Here is a 14,759-nt window from a genome sequence, read left to right as displayed (position 1 = left end):
CAAATCTGTAAATTAGAACAGGAACAGTATGCTGATTTGTACCTTGAACTTTATTACCAGATGTACAAACAGTTTTCAATATTAATTTTAAATAAGATAAAAAATAATCCCTAGTTAGCTTTGTTCCTATTTTTCTCTAGCTGTACTTCTTGATCTAGTCACATATATTTATATACTCCCCTCAAGCCCTTACCTATCCCACTCTTCTCTCAGGATGATATTTTCCCGATGTTGGAGCTTTCCTGCTATAAATGCTGTGTGCACATATTTATCAAGACCCAATGTCATTTGTATATCATCTGAAAAAGTTTTAACATTTGCAATGTTCTTTCAGTTGCTTGTCTGACAAGCTATACTGTTTTTAAATCATCCAAGAAAGTATACGAGATACTGGGAAGTTTGTTTTTTTTTTGTCAGTAAAGCTATAACCGTAACCTAGCAAAGAATCACCCTAGCATTTCCCTCTTTGGATTTTTATCCATAGAAATGTAATTTTCCATTTATCATGATTCACTTATGAAGAGGTTTGCCATTGCTACCTGTATACTGCAATGTTTGCATAATCTTCAGTGAAGAAGTTGTGCATTTCAGTATTCAGACCCTCAGCCATAAATGAACTTTTGTTTTTACCAAGTACAGTTTGAAAACCTCGCTGACTTTATCACTGAAAGTCACTTGCAGCAAGGTATGGTGTTGCCCTTTATCCATTGCTGCGCAACAATGAAGATGGTATGAATAAAAGTTAATGGGGGGGGGTTCCTTCAAGTGGGACAGGTTCACTAAATATGGTATTTAGCAATTGTTTTTGTTATTTTGACAATCAGATAAAATACCTTTAGCAAGTAATCATGAATCCAGCCATGAGTATATCTCAACCAGCAACAAGAAGTGCAATTCTTTTCAACTTTGTTGATTTATCCATTTTTTTTCTACAGATTTCATAAACAAATATGTACATAGCCTACTATGTTGGGTCGTCATTGTTAGCCCTACATAATTTGATTTAAATTCTCCTTAACCATTCTAGCCTCAACATGTGGCTATTCCAGGAATTCTGTATACTTGACACTATACTTGTGGGCTTTCCAACTTTGTTTACTTTTCATCTATTCCTATATATATATATATATATATATATATTTTTTTTTTTTTATTTATTTATTTCCTTTTTGGCACTATAAGTTGCTGTTTAATTCTCATCTACTTCCATTCCAACTGCCTTCCAAAACTTTTCTGCTAAACTTGGCCAACATGTTGGAATTTGCCCTTTTTCCCAGTGTATTCCAGTCCCAGAGTTGGTATATTTAGTTGGGGGTGGAGGCACAACACCCCCATTAAGGTGAGTTTGATACAGTGAGGTGTATGTTCAGTTTTATTCTTTGCCAAGTGTTTTTTCCCAGTTAAATATTTTGGTGGTATGTAGTTTCGATTTGGTGACAGTTCAGTGTTGTCATCTCGATAAAAGAAAATTTAGGTAAATGAAAATACGTCTGCTCAAGTAGACCCATTTATGTATGTACATATCTATATATACGTGTGTGTGTATATATATATATATATATACACACACACACACATATATTGATATATATATCTCAATAGATATAGTGTTATACACACACACGTGTGTGTGCGTAATATCATTCTTTACATTGCATAAATTTTAGTATTTTAAAAGCCATGTTTAGTTTTCATTTCAAGTCATACAAAATGTGGGGCACTGATGTCCTTACACATAAGAGATTTCAAAGTGAATAGTATTCCAAATGTTAAGGAGCAAAAATATATTGGAGTAAGACTTGAAACCTTAATGAACTACAGCATACATACTCATATCAAACCCACCCAGGACAGATACGATATGGCCAAAATGTGTGCAAGAAAACACACAACAAATCCAAGTAACTAAAAAATAAATGACTTAAACTTGTTGTGCTTGCAGATATTACCTGACATCACTGTAACTTGTATGAAAGAGCACACTGGTTACTGATCAATAACAGAGCCACTTTTCTTCTTATACATTCATAGGTAAGTATTAGGCTATCCATAGCAAACATGTCATCTTAGACTCCTTGTCTCCATACTTTAGAACTTCAGCTATGCTTGGATATGATGCAGTCGGCAAATATGTATGCAGTCGCACAGATTAAGACCTATGCATGCAGCCAATTTTTGGGGGGGTGCAAAACTCCTTCAGAGCGAGCAGTACATGCTCTTAATCTGCACTGTTTTGATAAATCATTTGATAAGCAGGAAACATTTCTCATTTCCTTGTCCAGCTGATACTATGTTATTTGGGGCTGGTAAATCATACCAAAGCTGTAAGTTATAACAAGAAGAGTAAATGTATTTTTTTAGCTTGGATTTTAATTCTATACGTTAAGGCAGTTTTCAATATAAACTGTACTCTTCTGAAGTATTCCTTCCTAAGGTTTTCTCATTTGTCTGTTTTACTGTTGACCCTTCATCTATTCCCAAACAATACATTCCCCCCTGTTCACGTTCATTTACATTGGATTGTTGTACTAAGTTTGTACTTTCTTGATGTTTCAGTTTTCATATCCCCATCTGATGAGCTATATACTTTAATAACATCTACAAAAAGTAGATTAGATGTCTTTGCTAAAGTTTGTTTTTTGAAGTTAAACTGCAACTATACCAAAGTCTATTAAGAAAAAAAAGAGTAATAGGTTAAGGACAAGACAAAATGGCAGTGATGACACAGAATCACCCTGGAATATCCCCCTTTGAACTTTTATCCCTGACAATAATTTGTCCTCTATGAAGGCCCAGTTACAAAGTGCTTTGCCACTGTTTTACAGTCACTGCAATGTAACTGCTAAATGTAGGGTACATCTTGTACATCTGTAAGCACCCCTTTACACTGAATGTGGGATGCTGTTGAATGTTTGTTTTGTAAGCTACCCTTTTCTTACTCAGATTTTTCCAATTTTTACTTTCTCTGTTATAGCTTTATTTAAGAATAGTATAAAAAAGTAACTCAGCAGTGTACTGAATATACATATTCAATAAACTAAAGCAAAGCTTTCAGGTTAACAAACCCTTCCTCGGTTCAAATTAAAACAGTTCAATACATTTCATTTAAAAGCTCAATCTCATAAAAGCACAGCCAATCATACACCATATTCAATTAAACAATTAACATACAATTACTCATACAAAGAATATCTTATTTTAAGCAGTATTGCTTACATTCAAGAATTGGTTTAAGGCGTGTAGCTTGGCTAATACCTGTTGGGTGTTCAGCTTGTAGTCATATAATCCTCTCATATTCTTTAATTTCAAGTTTATTATTTATATCACCCCCCCCCAAATTTTATATACCATGTCAATCACCCTTAAGTTAAAAACATACATTGGGCCATTATCACTAATACATTTCGCTATGCATTTTATTCTCTGATCTATGTTCAATTATTCTGTCCTTTAGATGTCTTACTGATTTATCCATGTAAAAACTAGGACATACCTTGCAAGTTGCAAGATATATAACATTAAAGTACATGTAGCAGAACATAAGTACCCATTTTATGTAGCTGTTTAGATGTCAAGGCATATCTAGTGCCTTTATAACATAGCATTTGTTTTAAACTAGAATAATTGCGGTAAGCAAACCTAGGTTTGTTACCTACAATATTCTGTAGCTTTGGTATAGTTGTTAGTATGTCCCAGTTATCGATTATAATTTTCTTTACACCATTTGTACATCGACTATAGGTAGTGAGATATCATAATTTATTATCATAATCAAATAAAGCCATTTGTTCATTTATTGACATTTCATCAGTATAATATGGCTTAGCTTGGGTCTCTCTCATCCCTAGAATATCAGTACTCAACATTACTTAATAGTGTTTCATCATAGCCTCTATTTCTAAATTCATTAATAATTTCATTCATTTGTGCAATGCACCCAACAATAGTGGTATTTAACCTGCTGTTACGTAAAAACTGTCCTTTGACAATTCCCTTACAGATGTGTGGCAAATGCATACTCAAAGTATAAATATTTGTTTCTATGTGCAGCTTTCTTATGCATATATGTTTGTATGTCACATCCATTGAAGAATAGCTCCACATCCAAAAATACAATTCTAGTAGATGAAACAGACATAGAAAATATCAAAGTGTGCACTGCTATTCAAATATTCATCAAATTGAACTGCTTCATCCTGCCCACCCTCCCAAATAAAAAGCACATCATCTACAAATTGTTTAAAACAGGCAAACTTTTCTGAGTAACAATTTGAAGCACTGTACACAAAATGATTTTGCCATTTATCCAATACCAAATTGGAATAAGTATTCACAATAGGTGTATCCATTACAATGCCTGATATCTGGTGGTAAAATTTGTTATTGAAAAACATTTAAGAATAGATAATCCTTTGTTCCACATGACTTTCTTTTATTTGCTTTTTGTTCTGTTTCCATGTTTAATTTTTTTCTAGATGGCTACAAACCATGCATCACATCCAGTATATAACTCTTAATAGGTGTTTTGTTGTTGTTAGGAAGATTAATTCCTGCTTGTGATATAAGTCATTTTACTGTGTTAAACCTTAGTGTAAAAATGTTAATACCTTTAGCCAGAAGTTAGACACTGCATATGAACCCATGGTTTTCCACTTATGAGCTTAGTTTTCTTTTATTTCTCTGGTCATAGCTTTCTCCCATGTCCTATCTGGTCATAGCTTTCTCCCATGTCCTATCTTTTATTTTAGATCTCCCAGCTTCATTTCTTTTAACTCTCTCATCCAGTGAGAATAGTTAATATGTTAAACAGGATCTTCATAAATACCAATTTCTTCTTTTTTGTGATGTCTCTATTGCTCTTTGCTTTGCTTCTCATTTCTCTATAAATAATTTTTGTGTCATCAATGAATTCCCGATTTTCTACATTTCTTTACATTTATCTGCATGCCATTTAAGTATTGCTGCTTCCATTGACATTTTAGTTTATTACTGGAAATAGTACATGATAAATCACAGTCTCTCTTAATCCTGTGCATTGATTTTACCACAGCTAACTTTGTAAGGGTTTTAGAAGATCTGTTCCCTTTTCTGTATTCTTCTGACAGTAATGCTGCCCTTAATTGTTTTACAGTTTTCTCTCTTCACTTCTTCCAGGGTAACTTTCCTTTCTTGTGCTAACACTATTTGTTCCTAGTTCAGCTGCATGGTAGTATATCCTACTTATTTCTGCTATGATGCTTGATAATAGCCCTGTTCACCTGGTTTACCACACCTCTAACATGCTGAGTCTTATTCACTTTCTGTAATCTATTTATTTTATTGCTCTCAACATGTCTATCCATCTGTATGTTAAATCAAGCAGCTCTTCCCCTAGATCATTTTCTTTTAGGGTGAGCGCACCTTCTTTGCTCTCTATTTTCTGCTTTTTCCCATTCAGTGAAACTCTAACTGGGCTCATCACGTAGTAATACCGCCAGTCTCAGAGTATTAGCCATTTCCTGCTCTTTACTTTGCTGTGCAGTTCTAAAAGGACTTTGTGCAAGTTTCCTACAAAAGGTTCTGGCGTATCACCCTGTGGTGTATCTTCTTCAGGCACATCCTATCTGTTGTTCCTCCTCCTGGAGACTCATTGGCATATCATGTTGTGATATTACTTGTGTCAGAGTTTCCATACTAAAGCCTTCATGTTACAGATAGTCTATCACCTCACAAATTCTGTTTAATTTCTGCCACTATTCCTCTGCCAAGGGCTGTTTATAACACTGAATACAGCTCAATGACTTGTCTCTCAGTCACTTTTAGTGAAGGCATGGTGTTGCCCTTTCTCCACTGTTATGCAGCAATGGAGATGATATAAATAAAAGTTAGGGGGTGTCTCCCAAAATGAGGGGAAGAGAGGGGAGGTCTTCCTTACAGGCATGAAAAGCTTGCCCCCCCCCCCCCTGAACATCCCACCTTTGTATTCTAATTTTTATAGAGCTGCATGTTTTGTGCTGATTTTGGCTTTCTTCTCTACATAAATATACTGTATCCAATCTCATTTTCATTCCCATGTCTGTGTTTCTTTCTATAACTTTAAATCACCTCCATTTTCTGTTCCTTTCCTATTTTACTTCTGTTCCTTGCTTTTCAGTTTCTTCATGTAGGTATGTTTTTCTGATCTGGTAGATTTAAGGATGTTAAATTATCTGTAGCTTTTAATTGGTCTTCTTGCCTTTTGCAAGTCTTTTTCTTGGCACAACAGTAACAGTATATAAGCTCTTTCTTTTACTCAGCAGTGCACATTATTGTCTCTGTGCCTCTTAATTGGGTTAATAGTTTTTTGGCTTTGGTGGACTACTTCCTTCTACTACAGAGATGCTACCTTCACCCACACCTGTTAACCCTGCAGCAGAAATGTTTCAAGTCCTGGAACCAATGCATACAAGAGTGGGCACTAATTTGCCCTGTGACCCGTGTAACCATTTTTTATCTACCTTTTTCCATTATATTTAAAATGCACTCTATATATCACCGTCTTGATGGTGAGAGTTTCTAAAAACAGGCTCCACCATCTGAAGGTACTCATTAATATTAATTAATTCAGTTCCAGCAATACCACTCTCATTTTCTGGCTTATTCCATCTCTCCATTTAGATCATTTTTTTATCTCTCCAAGTCTTTCAGGTTTCTAATATCAAGACTGGAATGGACCCCATTCCTAAACCAAAGTATGATTAAAGTTCATGAATTTAGTATTGTTTCAATCTTTGCTGTTAGAAGTGCTCTTCAAAGCACCCACACTGTGTCCTGTAATGACTCCTTCTGCAATTCTTATGGGGTTACATTTATCAGTATCATATCTAAGTATGACTAAATTATTTTTTTTATTTACAATATAGGATGGCACAGTGGTAGCATTGTCACCTCACAGCAAGACGTTCTCTGGTTCAATTCCCAGCTGATGTGCCTTCTGTGCAGAGTCTGCATGTCCTCCCTGCATGCGTGTGGGTCTCCTCCAGACATCCAGAGTGTTTCTACCCAGACTTCTGCTGAAAATTGGCTTAGTTCCAAGTTGAACTTTCCCAGTATAGAAACGTTAAATAAATAAAACTCATTGCTGCTGCTGCTGCTGGAATGGTCTGGGTATCTTTCTTCCACATTGCCTTTGTTTCTGCCTGCAAATCCTGGTATTGTATGACTCTGTCTCTCCACCTGTAAGACTCTGTTAGTCATTAGGTGTAGTGATTTCAATAATCAATGTTTTGTCTTCTTTTCATGGACTACTATATCTGGTTTTCTTGCATCTATTTTAGGAGCTGTTGGTAATGGATGATCCCATGTGATATAAACTTCATCATCTTCTATTATGCTTCCTGGCTCACATTTCCAGTACTTTTCAGCTACATCAGTATTATAACATTTGCACAATCCCCAATGCAACACTCTTGCCACATTATTATGCCTTTCAGTATACAGTCATTTGCCATTAGTATATCACAACAAGCAAAAAGATGTCCAACTGTTTCCAATTATGTTATACAAAACATAGATTTGTCTGTTTCTCGCACATGTTCAATGCACCTTGTAAACCAAGGTCTATACCTGCAACTATATTGATGCATTTTCCAGCATTTCTTGCAGTCTCATCTGATCCTTCACCTTATATCCTTTCTTTTGGCACATTCAATTGCTGCCTGATTTTTATCTACTTCTGGTTCGAGTTCCATTCCAACTTGATGCAGATATGCTTCTGCTAGACTAAGAAGAGAAGTAATCTTATATTTATTCTCCTCATGTTACACAATGTTCACAATGTTTGGGGCTTGTGAGGTCAGTAGACATGTATGCAGTCCCACAATTGCAGATCTAAACATGTAATCAATTTCAGGGAGGTCCATACCTCCTTTGGAATGGGGATATATAATCTTGGTATGCACTGAGTTTTACAAATCACTTGATGAGCATGGTGCAGCCTTCGTGTTTTGGTATCTAATCTATCCAGTACATCTTGGGGCCAAGCAATCAATCCAAAACTATAAGTTAGGACAGGAAGAGTAAACTGGTTTATAGCTTGGATTTTATTCCTGGATGTCAATGCTGTTTTCAGGATTAATTTAAGTCTTCTAAAGTACTCCTTACTAAGTTTTATACACATTTGTTCATGTTTTATTGCTGATCCTTCATCAATTCACAAGTATTTATACACTCCCTCTTGCTCAATTTCTTTTATATCACATTCTTGCCCTAAACTGATGTTTTCCTGTTGCTGCAGTTTTCCCTGCTTTAAAGGTTACTTTTGCACATTTATCAAGACCAAATGACATTCATCTGAAAAAGTTTTGACAACCTGCAGCTGTGCTTTCAATTCCTCATCTGATCAGCTATACAGTTTTAAATCATCAACAAAGAGAAGATGAAAATTCTTTAGACTTTGTTCTAGGAGTCACGTTATAGCCATGGCCCAAGTTGTAAAGAGGTTAATGGGTTAAGAGCAAGGCAGAATATTAACGGTGGCAGAGAGTCACTCTGGAATATCCCCCTTTGAATTTTTATCCCTTGGATAGTAATTTGTCCTTTATCATGATTTAATTGCAAAGTACTCCGTCATTGTTTCATGGTCACTGTAACATAGTCGATCAGTGTAGGATGTATCTCATACATTTTAAGCCTTCTTTTATCCATGAATATGGAATACTATCAAGTGCTTTTTTGTAGTCAGTCCATGCCATACTTAGATTCTTCCCCTTTTTACAGTTCTACACTATGACTTTATTTAACATCGGATGACCCTTTGTTCCATATGACTTTCTTTTACTGCCATTTTGTTCTACTGCCATAACTTAATTTTCTTCTAGATGACCATAAAATCTATTGGCATCAATTCCCATGTGTAGTTTATACGTTATCAGTAGGTAATTTATCACTCTATAATTTTTAGGGTAGCTTGTAGGTGCATTCTTAAGGAGGAACATTGTTTTACCTGTTGTTAGCCAGGTTGGTGTCTGTTCAAGGTGCACATATAAATAGTTCTTACTCATGGCTAAGTCTTCATGCAAAGATGTTAATACTTTTAACCAAAAGTTAGGTACTGCATCTGGGCCTGTGGTTTTAATATTAGAGGCTTTTCTTAACTTCGTTTCAATCGCTGTGGCTATTTCATCTCTTTTCATATCCTGTACCTTTAAACTTCTTATTCTCTCTTTTACTTCTTTTATCCATTCAGCATCTTTAATGTGTTCCACAGGATCTTCATAGATACTTCTCCAAAATTCATCTATTCCTTTTTTTGGCAGCCTTTCAATTCCTTTTATCATGTTTCTATAAAACTTTTTTGAGTCATCACTAAATTGCTTATTTTGTACTTTTTCTTTATACTTATCTGTATATTTTCTAAGTTTTTCCGCCTGTGTTGAAATGTATAGTTTATTTACAATAGTGCATGATAAAGCCTAGTCTGTTCTAATACTATGCATTGCTTTCATCACATCTATCTTTCCTATTTATTTATTATTTTATTTAACAGTTGTTTTAACAAGATAGTCGGCTGGCCCACTAGTGTCCATTTTCAGCAGAGTCCTGGAGAGAAAGACTCCATACATTAGGAAACACACACATTATACATAGCATTAATGGAAAAGACAGTAGAATAACACGCTATAGGTGGCTAATAGTTATATAGGATACAGAGTTGCAATACAGTTTATAACAATTTCATGGAAAAAGCATAGGTACAAAATGTTTCAGGTGTATTCATACTACTTTTTTTTTTATCTATTCCCTCTCTATATTCTTCTAACGGTGACACTTCGTATCTTAATTGCTTTACATTTTTCTCTAGTCAGTATTTCTATGATGGTATTCAATTTCCCCCCTTCCTTTGCCTCACTACCATGTGCTCTTCTAAAACTTTATCAGTTCTTAATTTAGCTGCACAGTAACATATCCTGTTTACTTCTGTTATATTGCCTGGATCTCTATGGACAGTCCTAATTACTGTGTTCATTTGTTTTATCAGACTTCTGACTTTTGGGGATTTATTGACCTTCTGCAATCTATTTCTTTCATTGATTTTAATGTATCTTTGTCCATTAAATCAGGCAACTCTTCCCTTAGTTCACTTTCTTCCAGACTGAGGGCACATACTTTGTTTTCCACTTCCTGTGGCCATTCTATAGAAAATTCTATAGCCGCTTCCTGTGGCACCTCATCTTCAATTTCATCCTGTGCCATTCATTACTTTGTCATATCGGAACTCAATGGCCTATCGCTCCTCAACATTGACTGCATCAGAGCTTCCACAGTCTCCTGTCCCTTCCCTTGCTGTCTAGCTTTAATTGAATGTTTATACTGGTTTCCTGTGGAAGACTCCAAAATATCTTGATATAGCACCTGACCAATTAGTTCCTTTTCCACTGGTTTCCCCTTAATTTGGATATCCATTACTCTATCCTGTTGTGGTGCTTTCTGCATTAGATTTTCTACACTGAATCCTTCACTTTGCAGGTGCTCCATGACCTTAATTTCTGTTTCTTTAACTTCTCCATTACTGATCTCATTTTCTACTTTTCCTCTTTGTCTTCTTTTTCGTATTGTAAGATTTCCCATATCCATATTCCTTTGCCTATATTTCTCTTCAAATATCTTTGGTGCTGCTCTTTTTGTATTGGTTAATTTTGCTTTCTCTTTGACATAAATATTACACCATATTATATCTCTTTTTCTTCCCCATGTCCATATTCCTTCATCAGATGTCTCCTGATCTTCCTGCTTCTCCTTACTTTGGGGACTCACTCCATCATGCTGTGATACAGTCTGTGTTGGACTTTCTATATTAAATCCTTCACTCCGCAGACACTCCATAACTTATACTTCTATTTCCTTAATTTCTGCTTTACTAATCTTCTTTTCCACATTCCATTTTTGTGATATTAACTTTCTTACTGTGAAATTGTCCATATCTGGATGCCTTTGCCTATATTTCTCTTCAATAACTTTGCAGCTGCTTTCTCTACATTAGTTAACTTGGCTTTCTCCTTTACATAAATATTGCACCATATCAAATCACTCTTTCTTTCCTTCCCATGTCCATATTTCTTTTTCATACTTTTCAAAAATGTCTAGGTTTTGTTGTTTACATTTTTTAACTTCCTCAGATGCTTCTTTTTCCAAACAGATGAAAGTTTCTTGATCTATATATTGTTTTTCAAAAATCTGTTGCATTAATGAACGCACATTTTTATCTGCAGCTTCTGACAATTTTTGCTGTGACAGTATTTTTCTTTCTTCTAATTTATCTCAGTCTTTTTGTATATCCTCTGTCTGTTAATTCTGGGCTTTTTGCATAACAGTAACAATGCATACTTTCTTATCCTCAATAGTCCACTCTCTCATCTGTATGCCTCTTTTTTGGCCTATCAGTTTTTCTGTGATTTTTGTGGACTACTACTTCTTTCTACAACAGGGGGCCTGACCTAACCCCACTGTAGGAATATTTCTGGATTTTGAGGACTGTACACTGTCATTTTTTCCCATCCTGGCACCAGTGTGCCTACCAGGATTGGGCACATTTTTATCCTGGCACTTGTGCACCTCACTTTTTTTTTTTACTTGCTTCTGTCCATGATATATGCTATTTAAATAAAGTCTATTATCAGTGTTGCATTGGTGAGATTTTGTGAAAAACAGGGTCTATTTTGCGAAGGTACTCACCAATTCTTGAGGATTAATTCATTTTCAGCATTACTACTCTCCTTTGCTTGCTGACTTTTCATCTGTGTGAGTACTTTCATGTTTTACTAGAGTACTACTGTGTCTGAAACACTTACTGGATTCAGGACATTTATATGGTTTCTCGCCACTGTGAACCGAGTGATGATTTCTAAGGTTTCCAGCTGTTGTGAACCCCTTATTGCATTCAGGACATTTATATGGTTTCTCCCCACTGTGAAGTGACAGATGATTTCTAAGGTTTCTAGCTGCTGTGAATCCCTTACTGCATTCAGGACATTTATATGGTTTCTCCCCACTGTGAACTGACAGATGATTTCTAAGGTTTCCAGCTGTTGTGAACCCCTTATTGCATTCAGGACATTTATATGGTTTCTCCCCACTGTGAAGTGACAGATGATTTCTAAGGGTTCTAGCTGTTGTGAATCCCTTACTGCATTCAGGACATTTATATGGTTTCTCCCCACTGTGAATTAAAAGATGATTTCTAAGGTTTCTAGCCGTTGTGAATCCCTTACTGCATTCAGGACATTTATATGGTTTCTCCCCACTGTGAGCTAACAGATGATTTCTAAGGTTTCTAGCTGTTGTGAATCCCTTACTGCATTCAGGACATTTATATGGTCTCTCCCTCATGTGAGTCCTTTCATGTATTACTAGATCCCACCTTTGTCTGAAACACTTCTTGCATTCAGGACATTTATATGGTCTCTCCCCCATGTGAGTCCTTTCATGGTGTAATAGAGAACTCCTTTGTACAAAACTCTTTTTGCATTTACAACATTTATACGGTCTCACCCCACTGTGAACTGGCAAATGAAGTCTAAGGGCTCTAGTTGTTTTGAAACCCCTATTGCATTCAGGGCATTTATATGGTTTCTCCAGCATGTGAGTCCTTTCATGTTTTACTAGATCCCCCCTTAGTCTGAAACACTTACTACATTCAGGACATTTATATGGTTTCTCCCCACTGTGAACTGACAGATGAGTTCTAAGGCTACCAGCTGTTGTGAATCCCTTACTGCATTCAGCACATTTATATGGTTTCTCCCGTTTGCCCATGTGAATCCTTTCATGTATTACTAGACCCCCCCTTAGTCTGAAACACTTACTACATTCAGGACATTTATATGGTTTCTCCCTACTGTGAAGTGACAGATGAGTTCTAAGGTTACCAGCTGTTGTGAATCCCTTACTGCATTCAGCACATTTATATGGTTTCTCCCCCTTGTCCATGTGTATCCTTTCATGTATTACTAGATCACCCCTTCGTCTGAAACACTTACTGCATTCAGGACATTTATATAGTTTCTCCCCACTGTGAATTGTCAAATGATTTCTAAGGTTGCTAGCTGTTATGAATCCCTTACTGCATTCAGCACATTTATATGGTTTCTCACTCTCATGAACCCTTTCATGTTGTACTAGAGCACTCCTTTGTATGAAACACTTACTGCATTCACAACATTTATACGGTCTCTCCCCGCTGTGAAGTGACAGATGAATTCTAAGGGAAGCAGTTGTTGTGAAACTCTTGCTGCATTCAGAACATTTATATGGTCTCTCCCTCTTGTGAGTCCTTTCATGTATTACTAGATTCCACCTTCGTCTGAAACACTTATTGCATTCAGGACATTTATATGGTTTCTCCTCACTGTGAATTGACAGATGATTTTTAAGGTTACCAGCTGTTATGAATCCCTTACTACATTCAGCACATTTATATGGTCTCACCCCTGTGTGGCTCCTTTCATGTATTACTAGATTCCACCTTCGTCTGAAACATTTATTGCATTCAGGACATTTATATGGTTTCTTTTCTTTGTGAGCTGACCGGCATACTAATGGACTCTGCTGTACTATAGAACTTTGGTCACATTCAGCATTCATTTTGCAGGTATATCCCGGATGAAGCTGTGCTACAGGTAGAACAGGATGCCTGTCGGAGCCCTTCAGAGTTTGAACCGAGTGCTGCAGGTTCTCTGTAGGATAACATAATAGAGATGCTCCAAGTGATGGCTGCTGACTCCGGCAACTGCTCCATTCTCCGCTCCCATAGCCTACAAACAGATTATTAGTACTGTAGCACAATGATGAAATACATGCGGTTCATTTTACGCAAAGCACACACACAGTTTTTTCCATTTTTAAAGTTAACATTTTCTGCTGTTATAAACATGAGAAAAAGAGCAAAAACAATTCAGACAATTTATAGGTTCATAGGTAGGTACTAGGCTCTTGGCCCTAGGGCCTATATAAGCCTAGCAAAAGGTACCCTGGCTTTCACCACCCAAGAAAATTATTTTCCTGTGCCACTGTTGAGCAGAGCCACAGAAGTGATCCCTAGGATGAATTGCCCATCTCCCATCCACTCATCGAAATTTTTCTTGAAGAGTGCTAATGAGGATCTTTGTTTGATATAGATAGGTAGTTTGTTCCAGAGTATGGGAAGTCTCTGGGACAGGAATCTGTCCCTCCAGCATGTTCTGTTTATTGTGGTGATGAGGTTTAGGTCCCTAGAGCATGTAGCTCATAGGGATTGGGATTTTTTTTTAAGTGGAGCATGTCTAAAAGCTCTGAGTTTGACATAGCTTTTTGTGTTAGGCAGAGATCGCCTCTGAGTAGGCGATATGCAACAGAGTAAAGCTGCAGTTTTTTGAGACTGTCTGCATAAGGCATCTCTGAGGCTGGTAATCCTCTTTGTGAGGTATTTCTGTGGTCTTGCCAGTTGTTGTAGATGTCTTGTGAGGTACATACCAAAAGGGGCATTGTACTCTATAATAGGTCTGAGTGACAAGTAGAGGGGAACAATGACCTCTTTTTTCCTGGATGAGAAACCTTTTGTGATGAGGTGTGCCACATAGAAAGATTTCTTGACTACTGTGCCAATGTGATTATCAAAGGAGAGACTACTGTCCACCTGTGTCCCAAGGTCTCTTTCACATGTTCGGTGTTAAGTAGACTACCACCTACGTGGTAGTTCATGGGTATTGAGTTTTTACCAAAAGGGTTGACAATGCACTTTTTGGCACTGAGCTTGAGGCCATGGC

The 14,759-nt window shown here is 36.5% G+C and overlaps 1 protein-coding gene across 1 annotated transcript in view; it reads right to left on the bottom strand.

Moving 5' to 3' along the window:
- The window catches only part of LOC122814417, a 274,040-nt gene extending 260,277 nt beyond the window's left edge, over positions 1–13,763 (bottom strand). Inside the window, 1 exon segment of the mRNA XM_044087000.1 lies at positions 11,726–13,763. Within this exon segment, the coding sequence (XP_043942935.1) occupies positions 11,726–13,599 (1,874 nt within the window). The 5' untranslated portion in view covers positions 13,600–13,763.
- Positions 13,764–14,759: the final 996 nt, after the last annotated feature.

This window comes from Protopterus annectens, chromosome 10.part0 (assembly GCF_019279795.1).
Source record: "Protopterus annectens isolate FY-2018-M chromosome 10.part0, PAN1.0, whole genome shotgun sequence".
NCBI classification, from domain to species: domain Eukaryota; kingdom Metazoa; phylum Chordata; order Ceratodontiformes; family Protopteridae; genus Protopterus; species Protopterus annectens.
The sequence above is the reverse complement of the archived record's forward strand: the minus strand, read 5'-3'. Positions and strand labels throughout refer to the sequence as shown.